The 14992-nt window shown below is 40.1% G+C and overlaps 1 protein-coding gene across 1 annotated transcript in view; it reads right to left on the bottom strand.

Moving 5' to 3' along the window:
* The window catches only part of LOC126187855 (gamma-soluble NSF attachment protein-like), a 148035-nt gene that overhangs the window by 51092 nt on the left and 81951 nt on the right, over nt 1-14992 (bottom strand). The window contains exon 8 of the mRNA XM_049929170.1: nt 12802-13041. Coding sequence (XP_049785127.1) covers nt 12802-13041 — 240 coding nt within the window. The remainder of the gene's footprint in view (nt 1-12801; nt 13042-14992) is intronic.

Below are 14992 nucleotides of genomic sequence, written 5' to 3'. Positions count from 1 at the left end.
GTCATCCTGCAGCTCCTCATATGGTCTCACCCTATACCAGACCTCCTCACCTCAGAAAAAATCCAAGGAAGTATCGTGAATCAGAGAACTTCTACACCAAAAGCAGTAACACTAACCATTTGGTTACGGAGGTGGTCATGGGAGAAAACTCTATTGGTAAAAAAAATGTTTACCCAAATATATACATACTGTGTAAATGAATATTTAAATCTAACTAAATGTTGTGAAAAATACACACATAGGACTGCATGAAAGAAGAAGAACGTGAAAGACGACAAGGAAATATAGGTGACGTCATGAAAACTATGATGAGAATATTTAAGAAAATTCTAAATTCAGTAAATACATTGCCATCATTACCAGTCCCCTTTTTTAAAATTAATATGAAAAGAGGAAAATACAGGGTGGAATAATGACATTATTATGGAAAGGATACACTGCTATTCATCATATAGACAAGATGCTGAGCCGCAGAGAGGCACAACAAAAAGACTGCTGTACATTAAAGCTTTTGGCCCAATGGCATTCTTTTAAAGTATAAAGCACACACATGCATTCAAAACTCACACATACATGAGCACTGTGTCTGGCCATGAAGTCAGACTTGAGGAACTGCACCTGATGGGAGAAGCAATCTATGGACAGGAGTGTGGGTGGGGTTGGGGAGCAAGGGGTGAAGGTGGGAGTACGTAGGAGGCTGGGGTTGGAGGGAAAGGGATAGCAGGGTAGGGGTGGATGAAGGTGTAGTGCTGCTTGTGGGAATATGCAGGGATGTGGCGGGACAGCGTAGGGCTACTAGGTGCAGTCGAGAGGTTTAGGGAGTGGAGCGAATAGGGAGAGAAGTAGAGGGGAAAGACACTAGTGGATGTGTTGGTGAAATAAAAGGCTGTGTAATGCCAGAGTGGGAGCAGAGAAGGCAACAGGTCGGTAAAAGACAGCCACTAGTGAAGGTTGCAGCCCCAGAGGTTACAGAAATGTAGGCTATGTTGCAGGGTGAGTTCCTACCTGTGTAATTGAGAAAAGGTTGTAGGAAGGAACAAGATAGCACAGGCTTTGAAGCAGTCATTGATGTGAAACACACAGTATTGGGCAGCACTTATAGCATGCATGTGACCAGACTAGAGTAGGTGATGGTGGTGGGAAGATATATGGAGCAGGTATTGCATCTAGGTCTGTTGCAGGGATATGAGCCTTGAGCAAATGGTTGGGAGCAGGGTTGGAGTAGGGGTGGATGAGTATGTTGTGTAGGTTCAGTGGGTGGCGGAATACCACTGAGAGGTGGAGAGGATAGTGGATAGAATATTATTCATTTCAGGGCACAACGAAAGATAGTCGAAATCATGGTGGAGAATGAGATTCAGCTGTTCCAGCTCTGGGTGGTTCTGAGCCACTAGGGTTGTGTTCCTGTGTGGCTGGATGGTGGAAATGTGTGAGGTGGTAGGTGACTGTAGAGATCTGTTTCTGTTCAAATTTGTGAGGGTAATTGTGGTCTGGGAACCCTTGGTGTATTTGAAGATAGACTGCTCGTCACTGCAGAAGTGACGGCCATGGGCAGCTAGGCTGTATGTAAGTTATTCTTGGTATGAAATGGGTGGCAGTTGAAGTGGACGTATTGCAGGTGGTTGGTATGCCTGAAATGGACAGAGCTCCTGATATAGCTGTTTGAGATGGAGGCCAACATTGAGGAAGGTGGCTTGGGCTGAGAATGACCATGTGAAATGAATGGGGGAGAAGATGTGAGGTTCTGGAGGAATGTGGATAGAATGTCCTCATCCTCAGTTCAGATCACAAAGATGTCAAAAATGAATCTCAACCAGGTGAAAGGTTTGGGATTCTGGATGGTAAGCTAGGATTTCTCTAGATGGTCAATGAATAGGTAGGCATAAGATTGTGCCACGTGGGTGCTCATTTCTGTGCCATGAATTTGTTTGTAGGTGATGCCTACAAAGGGGAAGTGATTACAAGTGAGGATATAATTGGCCATGGTGACCAGGAACGAGGTTTTAGTTTGCAGTCAGTCAGGCATTGGTACAGCTAGTGTTCAATAGCAACAAGGCCGTCGGCACTAGGGATGTCAGTGGAGAGGGAGGTGGCATCAACAGTGGCAAGCAGGGAACCATGTGATAAAGGTACAAGAACTGTGGAGAGCCTGAGGAGGAAATGGTTGGTGTCTTATATAGGAGGGTACATTACTGTTAATAGGTCAAAGGTGATGGTCCATGAGAGCAGAGATTCTCTCAGTGGGGATACAGTAACTCGCAACAATGGGGCATCCTCGGTGAGAGGGCTTATGGACTTATGGATGTGTGTAAAAGACAGGAGTGTGGGGAGTTGTAGGGGTGAGGAGAGAGATGAATTCTGGGGAGAAGTTATGGGATGGGCCTACAGATTTGAGGAGAGACTGGAGATCATGTTGAATTTCTGGAATGGAGTCATTGTGACAGGGTCTGTAGGTTGACAAATCTGACAGCTGCTGTTCAAAACCACAGTAGTGGAGCATTTCTTGGTATGTAGGATCATAAGGTCAGGATCAGTTTGTAGGTGGTGGATAGTGGTTCTTTCTGGGGTATAAGGTTAGTTTCCATTTGAGGGATTTGGGGAATGATTGAGAGGCAAGATTTGAGGTTAAGAAATTCCAAAACATTAACAGAGGGTAATTTGGGGGCCGTGGGGGTGGATAAAGGCTGGATGGAGGAGTGAACCTTGTCAGGCAGGGTTCAATATAGGCTTTAGGTCGAGTGTGATTGGTAGGGTTGGTGGTGAAAAAGTATTTCCAGTGTATCGATCAGGAGAAGGCGACAAGGGCTTTGACAAGTTGAGCACAATTGAATAAGGAAGAAGGGTGTAAGGCAACCCCTTGGAAAGCACTGACACTTCTGTTGGACTAAGACTTTTGGAGGAAATGTTCATCACTGTTTTCTGATCTGTTTAGGTTCTGGGCTCTGTATAGTGGTGGGAGGAACTTTCTGTGGGTGTGGTAAATGTAGTAGGTCTGCAAGGCAGAGTTTGGCTATGAAGAGATGTGGGGGAGACTTGGAAGCTGTTGTAGAGTTGGCAGATAGTGGTCTGTTTCTATCCAGATGCTAAATGTGCTGTCAAACAGAATATGCTTCACTTCAGTGACTGCCTCACAGCCTGTGCCATCTGGATCCTTCCTACCAACACCAGTGTTTCTGAATTGTGCAGGTGGGAACTCACCCTGGAACAATGACCCAGCCACTGTTTCTCCAGATCAAATTATTTCTGAATGGTAAGACTAGAGCAAGATTTGAAAACTCCTAGATGCAGGATCTACATTAATGGTCATCAAACTTTTTTGCTCACAAGCCAGTACTGACATTGTGCTATGGTACCTCGGACTGCATATGCCCTGTTCTTACATTAATTGGTATCCTACACAAATTAGTATGTTATGGGCCCCCAGTAGACTAGCTATAGTAAGGGTGTGATAAGTTGGTCACCACCCCACAACAACACCAACATTTTAATATGTAGGCACCATTCATAACACTTCATGTCTACTGTTCTGTTCCAGATCGGCCACCCTCAATGACCCACAAGGTTGTGACATTGTGATTGCCTGATGAAGTGTTGTGTTTTTGTGTGAGCGGATGATTAATTGAACAATAACAGTAATGGTATTTATATTTAAATGTATTATGCAACATGAGACATAACCGTTAATGTTTACTAAATGTTTTGCATGTCATTTTTCGTCTGCTCATTGTGTTGTATTACAATAGCCTTAATTTAATTTCACATTTATAGCTACAAATACATAACACATGCTCATTCATTAATCCATGTTACTTTCGTTTGACACTTCTACCATAGCAGCTGATCGGTATGATGCGAACATGCCCAAGAGGCAAAAAATAAAACGTTCCTCCTCTCATATCCTGTACCACAGTGGCTATCAGAATTCACAGACAATTAAAATAAAGCAAAATCTTAAAAAATTACTACCTCTATAAGCGATTTTGTTTGTTACTGAGAAGGAACCCTACACACTAAGACGTTATTAACATTAGTTGATGGTTTTGGATTCAACTGTGACTTGTTAGATTCATATATTATACAATACAGCTGAGAACCAAGGGTCAACAAAGAGCTGATTAGCGCTGCATGTGGCCTGTGAGCCACAGTTTGATGGTTGCTGGTCTAGATTAACAAATGAAAATGTTCGATCTGCTACAAAGCAGTGGCCATTAAAAATTATGAACACTTGCTTTTTAAAACTGCAAATTCCCAAATTTTATCAAAAAGCCAAAGCAATAGGACTTATAAAGTGTGGGGGGAGGGGGGTGGGGTGGAGTTCCATCCAGTTTTACTTCTCTGTCATTTGTATGTGATGGAAAGACTGATTCTACATACAGTATCTGACTACAGACAAACGTCTTATAAAACAGCAATCGAGCTTTTGCTCAGTAAGGTCTTCCTGTTGACGGGTCCTGAACTCTTTCACTGCTACAGACATGTTCTTTGCATTTCGTGCTGAGGTGCCTTTTGTTAAGGCTGTACTACTTGCCAAATGCTGGTGCCTGTGCTGAGAGACAGTGTTCCAACTGATATTGAGTTGTTGTTGCTTTTGTTCTAGTCTTCAGTCCGAAGATTAGTTTGATACAGCACTCCATGCTACTCTATCCTGCACAATCCTCTTCATTTCTGAATAACTACTGCAACTTACATCCTCATGAATCTGCTTACTAAATTCCAGGGTGGCTATTCAAGATTGGAAAAAAAATTCCCTGAGAAATGCAGGTGCAAGCATGAGGGGCAAGATGGTGTCAAGAAGCTCCTGATACGTTAATGGTGAGTGGGGAGTGGCAGCACATCACAATAATGAATTTTCTTTCCTTTCAGCTAAACTACATACCAACAATAAGCAGTAATTTAAACACAGTTCTTAAACATTGATAATTTATGTGGAATAATATTGATATAAATAATACACTTTGAAATCTTAAATATTTTAAAATTTGTGTGATTTATGAACTTAATAAAATTCAATTTCAAGGAAAGATTAAAAATGCAGAATTCTGAGATTTTATGAAATTCCCCAAGATTTTCCTCCCCCCCCCCCCCCCCCCCCCAAGTAAAATGTAATCCCCTGAGAATTCCACACTTTCAAGAAAAATAACCAACATGTATTCATCTCCTGGTCTCCCTCGACAATTTTTACCCCCAACATTTCCCACCAGTAATAAACTGGTGATCATTTGATGTCCCAGAATGTGTCCTACCATCCAATCCCTTCTTCTAAACACAGTGTGCCACAAATTCCTTTTCTCCCCAGTTCTATTCAGTACCTCCTCATCAGTTATGCCATCTATCCATTTTATCTTCAGCTGTCTTCTGTAGCACCACATCTCAAAAAATTCTATTCTCTTCTTGTCCAAACTGTTTATCGTCCATGTTTCATTCCCATGCATGGCTAAGCTCCAGATAAATACTTTCCAAAAAGACTTCCCAACACTTAAATCTATATTTAATGTCGACAAATTTCTCTTCTTCAAAAACACTTTTCTTGCTATTACCTGTCTACATTTTATACGGAAAGATCAGAAACTAATGCACAATAATTTTATTACCAAGAAGTTTAATATGTAATAAAACAAAAAAACTCACAAATGAACTTTTATCTATTAGGTACTTTTCTACATAGTCACCAACATTCTCAGCACATTTCCCTCACTGTGATACCAGTTTCAATATGCCCATTTGGTTAGAGTATAGCCAACTACGGTCTGCTGATTTCACTTCCACATCTGTTGCAAAATGTTGGCTAGCCAGGAATTTTTTCAAAGGAACAAATAGATGAAAGTCCGAAAGTGCAAGGTCCAGAATGTATGGTAAATGCTGGAGCACCTCACACTCAAATTTGGTGATTTTCTCACGAACAAGAGCAGTAACATGGGGTCGAGCACTGTCATGAAGTCTGACACTGCCAGCATTAATATTGTGACATTTGTCATGAAGTTTTTAATGTAGGCTATAGCATTCACAGTGGACTCATGTTCAGCAAAGTCCATCAATAACACATCACGCATATCCCAGAACACTGTCACAAGAACTTTCTTAACAGATGTAGTCACTTAATTTTTTTCGTACAGGGGAACCAGCAGGTGTCCACTCCATAGTGGCCTGCCTGGCTTCAGGCACGCAGTGATACGCACGACTCATCATCAGTGACGTTTGGTTTCAGAAAGTCATTCCCGTCTGCAGCGTAACACATTAAATGATCCAAGCCTGTCATCATTCACTGGCCCTTGTAGTTGTCCGTCAGGTTCTTAGGCATCCAGTAAGCACCAACTTTATTAAATTTCAATGTGTCATAAACAACATTGTACATTGCACCACAGGAAATGTTTAACTGTTGCAGTAAGGACCACAGCTGCATGTGCCGATCATTCAAAATTGCTGCCTAAATGGCTCCATCTTTCCACAGGTTGCGCTGTTACTGGCCACCCAGAGTGTGGCAAATCACTGAGGTTCACATGGCTCTCTTGGAAGAATGCACACCACCTGGAGACACTGCTACAATCTGTACAGTCGTCCCCATACACGTCATGCACGTCCCTGTGAATTTCACTTGGCTTATGACCTTTGGCTTAAAATTATCAAACAACACTTTGTTGCTCTTCACAACTTGACGACAGTAACATGCATGCCATGTTTGTTTCGTAATTCAGGCTTCTCTCGCTAGAGCTACACATAAATACAAAATACCTTCTGTAGCGCAAACTTCAAACAATATAATAATGAAATTTCAACATTCCAGCTACAATATCATGGGAGGAAAATAAATATTCTGTGTGACTTTTCGATTCTCCTCCACATATCCTCTCTACCTCAACCATCGTCGGTTGTTTTACCGCCCAAATAACAAAACTCGTCTACTACTTTTCATGTCTCATTTCCTATAACAATTCCCTCCCCATCACCTTAATTAAATCTACTATATTCCAAAACACTTGTTCTTATTTTATTAATGTTCTCTTATATCCTTAGTTCAAAACATTGCCCATTCCATTCAAATGAATTTCCAAGTCTTTTGCTCTCTCTGATAATTACAATGTCATCAGCAAACCTTAAAATTTTCATTTCTTCTCGTTGGACTTTAATTCCTACTCCAAATTTTTCTTTTGTTTCCTTTACTGCTTCCTCAATATACAGATTGAATAATATCAGTGATAGACTAAAACCTTGTCTCACTCCCTTCTCAACCACTGCTTCCCTTTCGCCCCTCGACTCTTACAACTGCCGTCTGGTCTCTGTACAAGTTGTAAATACCCTTTTTCCCCCTGTATTTCACCCTTGCTATCTTCAAGATTCCAAAGAGTGTATGCCAGTCAACATTGTCAAAAGCTTTGTCTAAGTTTATGAATGCTATAAACACAGGACACAGGTTTGCCTTTTCTTAACCTATCTTCTAAGTCCAGTTGTAGGGTCAGTGTTGCCTACATGTTCCTATATGTCCCAAAATCCCAACTGATCTCTGATGTCAGCTTCTACCAGTTTTCCCATTCTTCTGTAAAGAATGTATGTTAGTATTTTGCAATCCTGACTTATTAAACTTGTAGTTCAGTAATATTCACATCTGTCAGCATCTGTTTGCTTTGGAATTGGAATTATTATATTCTGCTTGAAGTCTGAGGGAATTTTACCTGCCCCCTACACAGCCCTTCAGAGCTCTGTCAAATTATTCTTGCAGCATCATGTCTCCCTTCATCTATGTCCACTTCCACTTCTATAATACTGCCTTCAACTTCATCTCCTTTTTATAGACTCTTTATATAGGCCTTCCATCTTTCAGCTTTCCATTATTTGCTTTGGACTTTTCATCTGTGCTTTTGATACTCACACAGTTGCTTGTCTTTTCTCCAAAGACCTCTTTAATTTTTCTGTAGGCAGTATTTATCTTTACCCTAGTGATATGTGCTTATACACCCTTACATTTGTCCTCCAGTAACTCATGCTTAGTCAGTTTCCACTTCTTATCAATTTCATTTTTTAGACATTTGTATTCCCTTTCACATACTTCATTTGCTACATTTTTATATTTTTTCTGCGATCAATTAAATTCAATATCTCTTGTGTTATCCAATAATTTCTACTAGGCCTTGTCTTTTTCCCCTATTTGATCCTCTGCTGCCTTCACTACTTCATCTCTCAAAGATACCAATCCGCCTTCTACTGTATTCCTTTCCCCTCTTCTAACTAACTGTTGCCTTATGCTCCCCCAAACTCTTAACCACCTCTGGTTCTCTCAACTTATACAGGTCCCATCTCCTATATTTCCTATCTTTTTGAAAGTTCTTCAGTTTAAATCTACAGTTCACAACGAATAAAATTTGATCAGAGTCTACATCTGCCCAGGAAAGGTCCTACAATTTAAAATCTGGTCCCGAGCTCTGTCTTACCATTATATAATGAATCTGAAACCTTCATATGTTTCCAAGTCTCTTCCACACATATAACTTACTTTCATGATTCTTAGGCCAAGTGTTAACGATCATTAAATTATACTCTGTGCAGAATGCTACCATGCTGCTTCCTCTTCCATTCCTTTCCCATCATTCCATACTCTCCTACTACTTTTCCTTCTTTTTCTATAATCGAATTCCAGTCCATCACCATAAATTTTCATCTCCCTTAACTATCTGAATAATTTCTTTTATCTCATCATACACTTCTTCAATTTCTTCATATGTAGAGCCAGATGTGGTGGGTGTGGGCTTCATGTCTATCTTGGTAATGATACGTCCTTGTCCATCACAAATCATGGTCATAAAAATATCATCATGTCAGGAATGATTCAAGATACCGAAAAGAGGTTTTTAGCAAGTGATAGTACACAATGAAGCTTATATGTTGCATGATAAATACTCAAATTTTTTTTATTCACCAAGATATGGAAGTAACTCATATGCAGCAATGAGAGGTCAGTGGCTGAGGATTCATTCAGACATCCACAGCATTGTAGAAAAGCCCAAGTGGCACCCGTGCACACATCTACAACACCTGTGGTATGGCGTAGTAGGACACACACACACACACACACACACACACACACACACACACACACAAACAGCAATACGGTTAGTATGGCCCATCATATTGAGGATGGATGTTAAAGAGGTCAACTTATAGGTGTCGCTTTCATTGACCTTACAGCAGCGTATGATATGGCTAGCCACAGAAAGCTGGTTAGAAATGTGTTCAGTCACAAAGGATTACCACTTAACACAATTCATCCAATATCTGCTGCAAAATAGGAGATACTTTGCCACCCAGTAGTACCAAAAAAGTGTCAATGGAGGGTTCAGAAAAATGGCCTCTCTCATGGAACTGTGTGTATAATGTCTACACGAACAGCAACAAACTATGTCTGGAGTTAAAACATTTCATTATGCTGGTTGTACAGTGATTGGTGCCAAAGGTAAAGTCTTTGCGGAAGTAAAATTGAAGCTGGAAAGAGCTGTCAAAAGACCTGATGATAAACATTTGAAACCATGTTCTGGAGTGACAAGTTTAAACATTTCATCTAAGAAATACAGAAGCTGAAAGGAAACTGAATATCAGCTGGAGAGGAGAACAACTATTTCGTTGTAATACTCCCAGGCATAAAGGTGGACCATTCCCTTACATTCAAATCAAAAAAATAAATCTTAAAGTACTTGCAAGGAACAGAAACAATCCACAAAACTACAGGAATAGCCAGTGGTGCTCAACAGAAAGTGCTTTGGACCTCTGGCACTATGATTCTCCCCATCAGAATGTCCTGCAATGATCTGGGAGAATTCTACACATGCCAAACAGGTTGATATAGTTTCAAAAAAGACTGGATACAGTGACAGGCTGTATATAACCAACTCCTTTCAGTAAACTGGACCAAATTATGGGTGTAGTTTTCTGATTATGATGTAAGCAGTGTTTGAATAACAACTGCGCAGTTAGTAGCGTGTCACAGTCGGGAATCATAAGGAGTGATAATTCAGAAGCTTGACTTCAATTCCCACTGCTATCCATATCTTTTATTCGTTGTATTTTATTCCTCGCAATGTTAAACTATCAATTATAAAATTTAAATATAGTTTAATAGCCCAATTTATATACACAAAATTAATATATACAATTTACAATTTGTTAAGATTATTTTGATCTGAATGATGAATATAGTTAAACTGTTCATTTTCATAACTAGATGAAGTTTTGAATAAAAGCAATATTTTCAAAAATTCTAGTAAGGAATTATCTGCATTCTGTTTATTACAGGTTGTGAACAATATACATGTTTTAAATGTTTCTTTGACAATTATCACCCAAGAAAAGTAATGTTACAGAGCATAACACTACATTTTTTGGGTGACAGGAGTCAAAGAAACATTTAAAACATAAATATTGTTCACACCAAGCACATTTTGTGAGTGCATTTTTTGGGTAAGACCATTTTTTTCAAAATATGGTTGAGTGGAAAACATACTTCATTCACGTTTATGGGAGTCTTTCCTCTGTCAATTTTGATGCATACCAAGCAGATCTAATCACAGGGGTGAAAATGGGAGCACTGAATTGATACTGCATCATCAAATGTACACTACTGGCCATTAAAATTGCTACACAACGAAGATGACATCCTGCAGACGCGAAATTTAACTGACAGGAAGAAGATGCTGTGATATGCAAATGATTAACTTATCAGAGCATTCACACAAGGTTGGCGCCGGTGGCGACACCTACAACATGCTGACATGAGGAAAGTTTCCAACCGATTTCTCATACACAAACAGCAGTTGACTGGCGTTGCCTGGTGAAACGTTGTTGTGATGCCTGGTGTAAGGAGGAGAAATGCGTATCATCACGTTTCCAACTTTGATAAAGGTCAGATTGTAGTCTATCGTGATTGCGGTTTATCGTATCACGACATTGTTGCTCGCGTTGGTCGAGATCCAATGACTGTTAGCAGAACAGCAGAATATGGAATCGGTGGGTTCAGGAGGGTGCTGGATCCCAATGGCCTCGTATCAGTAGCAGTCGAGATGACAGGTATCTTATTCGCATGGCTGTAACGGATCGTGCAGTCACGTTTCGATCCCTGAGTCAACAGATGGGGACATTTGCAAGACAACAACCATCTGCATGAACAGTTCGACGACGTTTGCAGCAGCATGGACTATCAGCTCAGAGACCATGGCTGTGGTTACCCTTGACGCTGCATCACAGACAGGAGCGCCTGTGATGGTGTACTCAACGATGAACCTGGGTGCACGAATGGCAAAATGTCACTTTTTCGGATGAATACAGGTTCTGTTTACAGCATCATGATGGTCGTATCCGTGTTTGGCGACATCACGGTGAACGCACATTGGAAACGTATATTCGTCATCGCCATACTGGCGTATCACCTGGCGTTATGGTATGGGGTGCCACTGGTTACACGTCTCGGTCACCTCTTGTTTGCATTGACGACACTTTGAACAGTGGACGTTACATTTCAGATGTGTTACGACCCACGGTTCTACCCTTCATTCGATCCCTGCAAAACCCTATATTTCTGCAGGATAATGCACAACCGCATATTGCAGGACCTGTACGGGCCTTTCTGGATACAGAAAATGTTCAACTGCTGCCCTGGCCAGCACATTCTCCAGATCTCTCACCAACTGAAAACGTCTGGTCAATGGTGGCCGGGCAACTGGCTCATCACAATATGCCAGTCACTACTCTTGATGAACTGTGGTATCGTGTTGAAGCTGCATGGGCAGCTTTACCTGTACACGCCATCCAAGCTCTGTTTGACTCAATGCCCAGGCTTATCAAGGCCGTTATTACAGCCAGAGGTGGGTACTGATTTCTCAGGATCTATGCATCCAAACTGCGTGAAAATGTAATCACATGTCAGTTCTAGTATAATATATTTGTCCAATGACTACCTGTTTATCATCTGCGTTTCTTATTGGTGTAGCAATTTTAATGGCCAGTAGTGTATTTTAATTGCATCTTCCCTTGACAATAATTCTCACTGTTGTTGCAGCAAATCAAGGGCACTTTGTAATCTTTTAATTACATTTTTGACTTGGTGATAAGAATAGTCGTCACAGGATTAGTAAAAGGAGTAAATTTGGGTAGAACAATCTTCACAGTAAATGTTAGTTTGCCTTCCTCATTGCTGAATGTCTCACAATACACCGTCAAAACTGCTGTGCCATTCCATGAAGTATAATATTGAAAATAAATAAAATAAAATAAAAAGTAACAGTGGGAATCTAACTAAAGCTGCCGAATCATAGCTCTTACACTTACCGACTGTGCCACACCACTAACTGTACAATTGTTATTCAAACTTTGCTCACAAAGTAATCGAATAACTTTCAAGAGTGTTTTCTGTTTTCCAAGGCCCACTCAGACAAAATATTTCACAAACTTCAAAGGGTCATACAATTGCTTCTACTCAAACACTTTGAGCCAAATTGGTTACATCCATCCTGTGCCATCCTCTCGCTATAGTGTGCAGTACCCATACACCCAATAAGTAAAAACAGAATTAATATATATGCCAATCAATTTATACATGACTTTATGATGAGCTTGAGATATAGAAAATATAAGACCAGTACATAATGTTCATTCAGTTCATTAAAATGGCATGTCTAACAAATGCAAATTACAGCTAAAAGAACTGCATTATCAAGTCACTGTTTTTCACACATGTAATACTGTTTCGGTTAGCTGTGACACCATTAGATATATAGATGCATCTCTATTCAAACTGTTTAAATGACACGAAGTAACATGTACCTCAGGAGCACCAGCAGTTGTGGCAGCAGGAGGAGGAGCATTGGGAGAAACATATGATGGGGCAGCATTTTCACGAACAGCAGCACGGGGAACAGCAACACCCTCTGGGAGACGCAAATCGCGTGCAAGCCTCGAGTATTCCACGTCCATGTGTTTAATGAAAGGACTGTTGAGTGCTGCACGGGCATTTTCAGCATCTTCTTCATCATAGGCTTGTAACAACATCTCCAACGTCTGAACCTATAGTAAGAAATGGTAGAGGGAAGTCATGAATAATTATTTAATTTATAATGCAACAGCATTTGATTTTTAGAGTTTTTTTTTTAAACATCTTAACTATTAAGATAGCTCTAGAAAGCCTATGTAATATGACCATTACAATCTTCCTTTTTATTCTTTATGTTTACAAAATAGAGAACTGATGCGAACATTACAGATTTTCATAATTTTCCTTTACTGATGGAAACAAAAAGACAAGGACAATATTTGCATACAAAAGGGAAGGGGGATAAGGTGTAGGCCAAATATTCAGGAGCCGACCCTCCCCCCTTTATATAAATAGCACAAATGACCCGTACACAATTTAACTTTACTGACAATTTTTATGAAATTTAAAGTACATTATTTACTACAGTGATTCAAAAAAGAGCTAAGCTACCAGGAACAGCAAAGCTGGCTATTGCTGTCCTTCTGGAGACAAAATTTATCATACTTGAACCAGAAAATACTATCTCAGCTTTCAAAACTTATGTGCCTTCTTCAGGGAGGAAAGAGGGATTCGTTGCAAAGGTGAGATAGGTCACACAGACAACAGGTTAAAGGTACACACCCATTGTGGGGGCAAGGGAAAATAATGATTAAAGAGAAGATGTGAGAGTAGGCTATCAAAGATAATACACTTGTCTCAGGTTCAATATGGAGATAACAGAAGAGATAGCAGTAAACATAAAACTTAAAAGAGCAAGTGGGAAGTGGAGAGAATAATGCAGTTAAAAAACATGTTAATATAACTCCATACCCCTTCCAGATATTCACTGTGTTTGCCAATTTTTTTAAATTTATTCTTCACCTGCATAAATGCTCACTATGCCTTCCCCTCCCCCTTCCCCCCCTTTTTCCCATGTACTTCTCACTCTACTTCTTTTTTCTGTCATAACCGAAGAATACTGGCACAATGCTTAGTAATCTTTCCCACTCCTTTTCCTTCACCATTGTTTCTCCCCTTTCGATACATGGTGAGCCCTCTTAGCCAATTCTCCACCACATTTTCCTTGCCCCATCATCTCCACCTCCAACTAATTAATCTTTGTAACCTAAGCTAAGAGTGTTGTCTTAAGGACATAAGCTTTTGTGGCCATTGTCAGTGATATTAATAGTCCTTTAGTATTAGTTTAGTATCATTCTTGCAGAACCTTTCAATCCAAAGAATCAGCCTTCATCTGACAACTGGGAATGTGTAATGAGTATTTAGTAGAATGTGTGGATAAGAATATCAACACATCAGATTGGAAGATTCTGCAAGAATGACGAGGTGATAGTACTCAAAAACATTGAACTTTTTCTTTCTAGCAGTATGGTCAATTGTCCCTGTTAAATGCAGTAGCTGCCACCCCGTCTGTCTCTGTGAATTTAATAATTTTTTCAATTGACATTTTTTGATTGAAGTCTTGTTGAATTTGCTTCAAAACAGCAATTATTTGCATGTGCAATATATCCGGCATGTCTAAGTACGTTACACTTCACAATCTTTCCCTGGTCCCATGGAAATAATTCTAATAGTATTTGATCATACATTCAAGCAAAAAGTCAAATTCTCCCAATCTTCTGGTTCTTATATGTGATGTTCGGATGTAGTTATACTAATATGAGTATGGTCGGCTGTCTAAGGTGTCACCTAGCTGTGAGGGTAAATCCTCGAATTACAATTCTGAATGTTATTCAGAAAGGTGGTGATGAAGGATGAAAGATGACAACATGAAATTGTGAAGACGGAAAAAATACAAGGGGTCTGACACTTCGAGAATTGAAGAAATTGGCTGCACAAAGACAAGGGCCATTAAAGGCATGAAAATGAAAGACACCCTAGGCCTCCATACGTAATACAATCGGGGTCAATAAAGAACAAGGGCTGACCAAGAGAGGTCAGATAAGACAGATGAAAGTGAGGGGCCGGGCACAAGTAAGTGGAAGC

The sequence above is a fragment of the Schistocerca cancellata genome, chromosome 5, assembly GCF_023864275.1.
Source record: "Schistocerca cancellata isolate TAMUIC-IGC-003103 chromosome 5, iqSchCanc2.1, whole genome shotgun sequence".
Classification (NCBI taxonomy): Eukaryota; Metazoa; Arthropoda; class Insecta; order Orthoptera; family Acrididae; genus Schistocerca; species Schistocerca cancellata.
The sequence above is the reverse complement of the archived record's forward strand: the minus strand, read 5'-3'. Positions and strand labels throughout refer to the sequence as shown.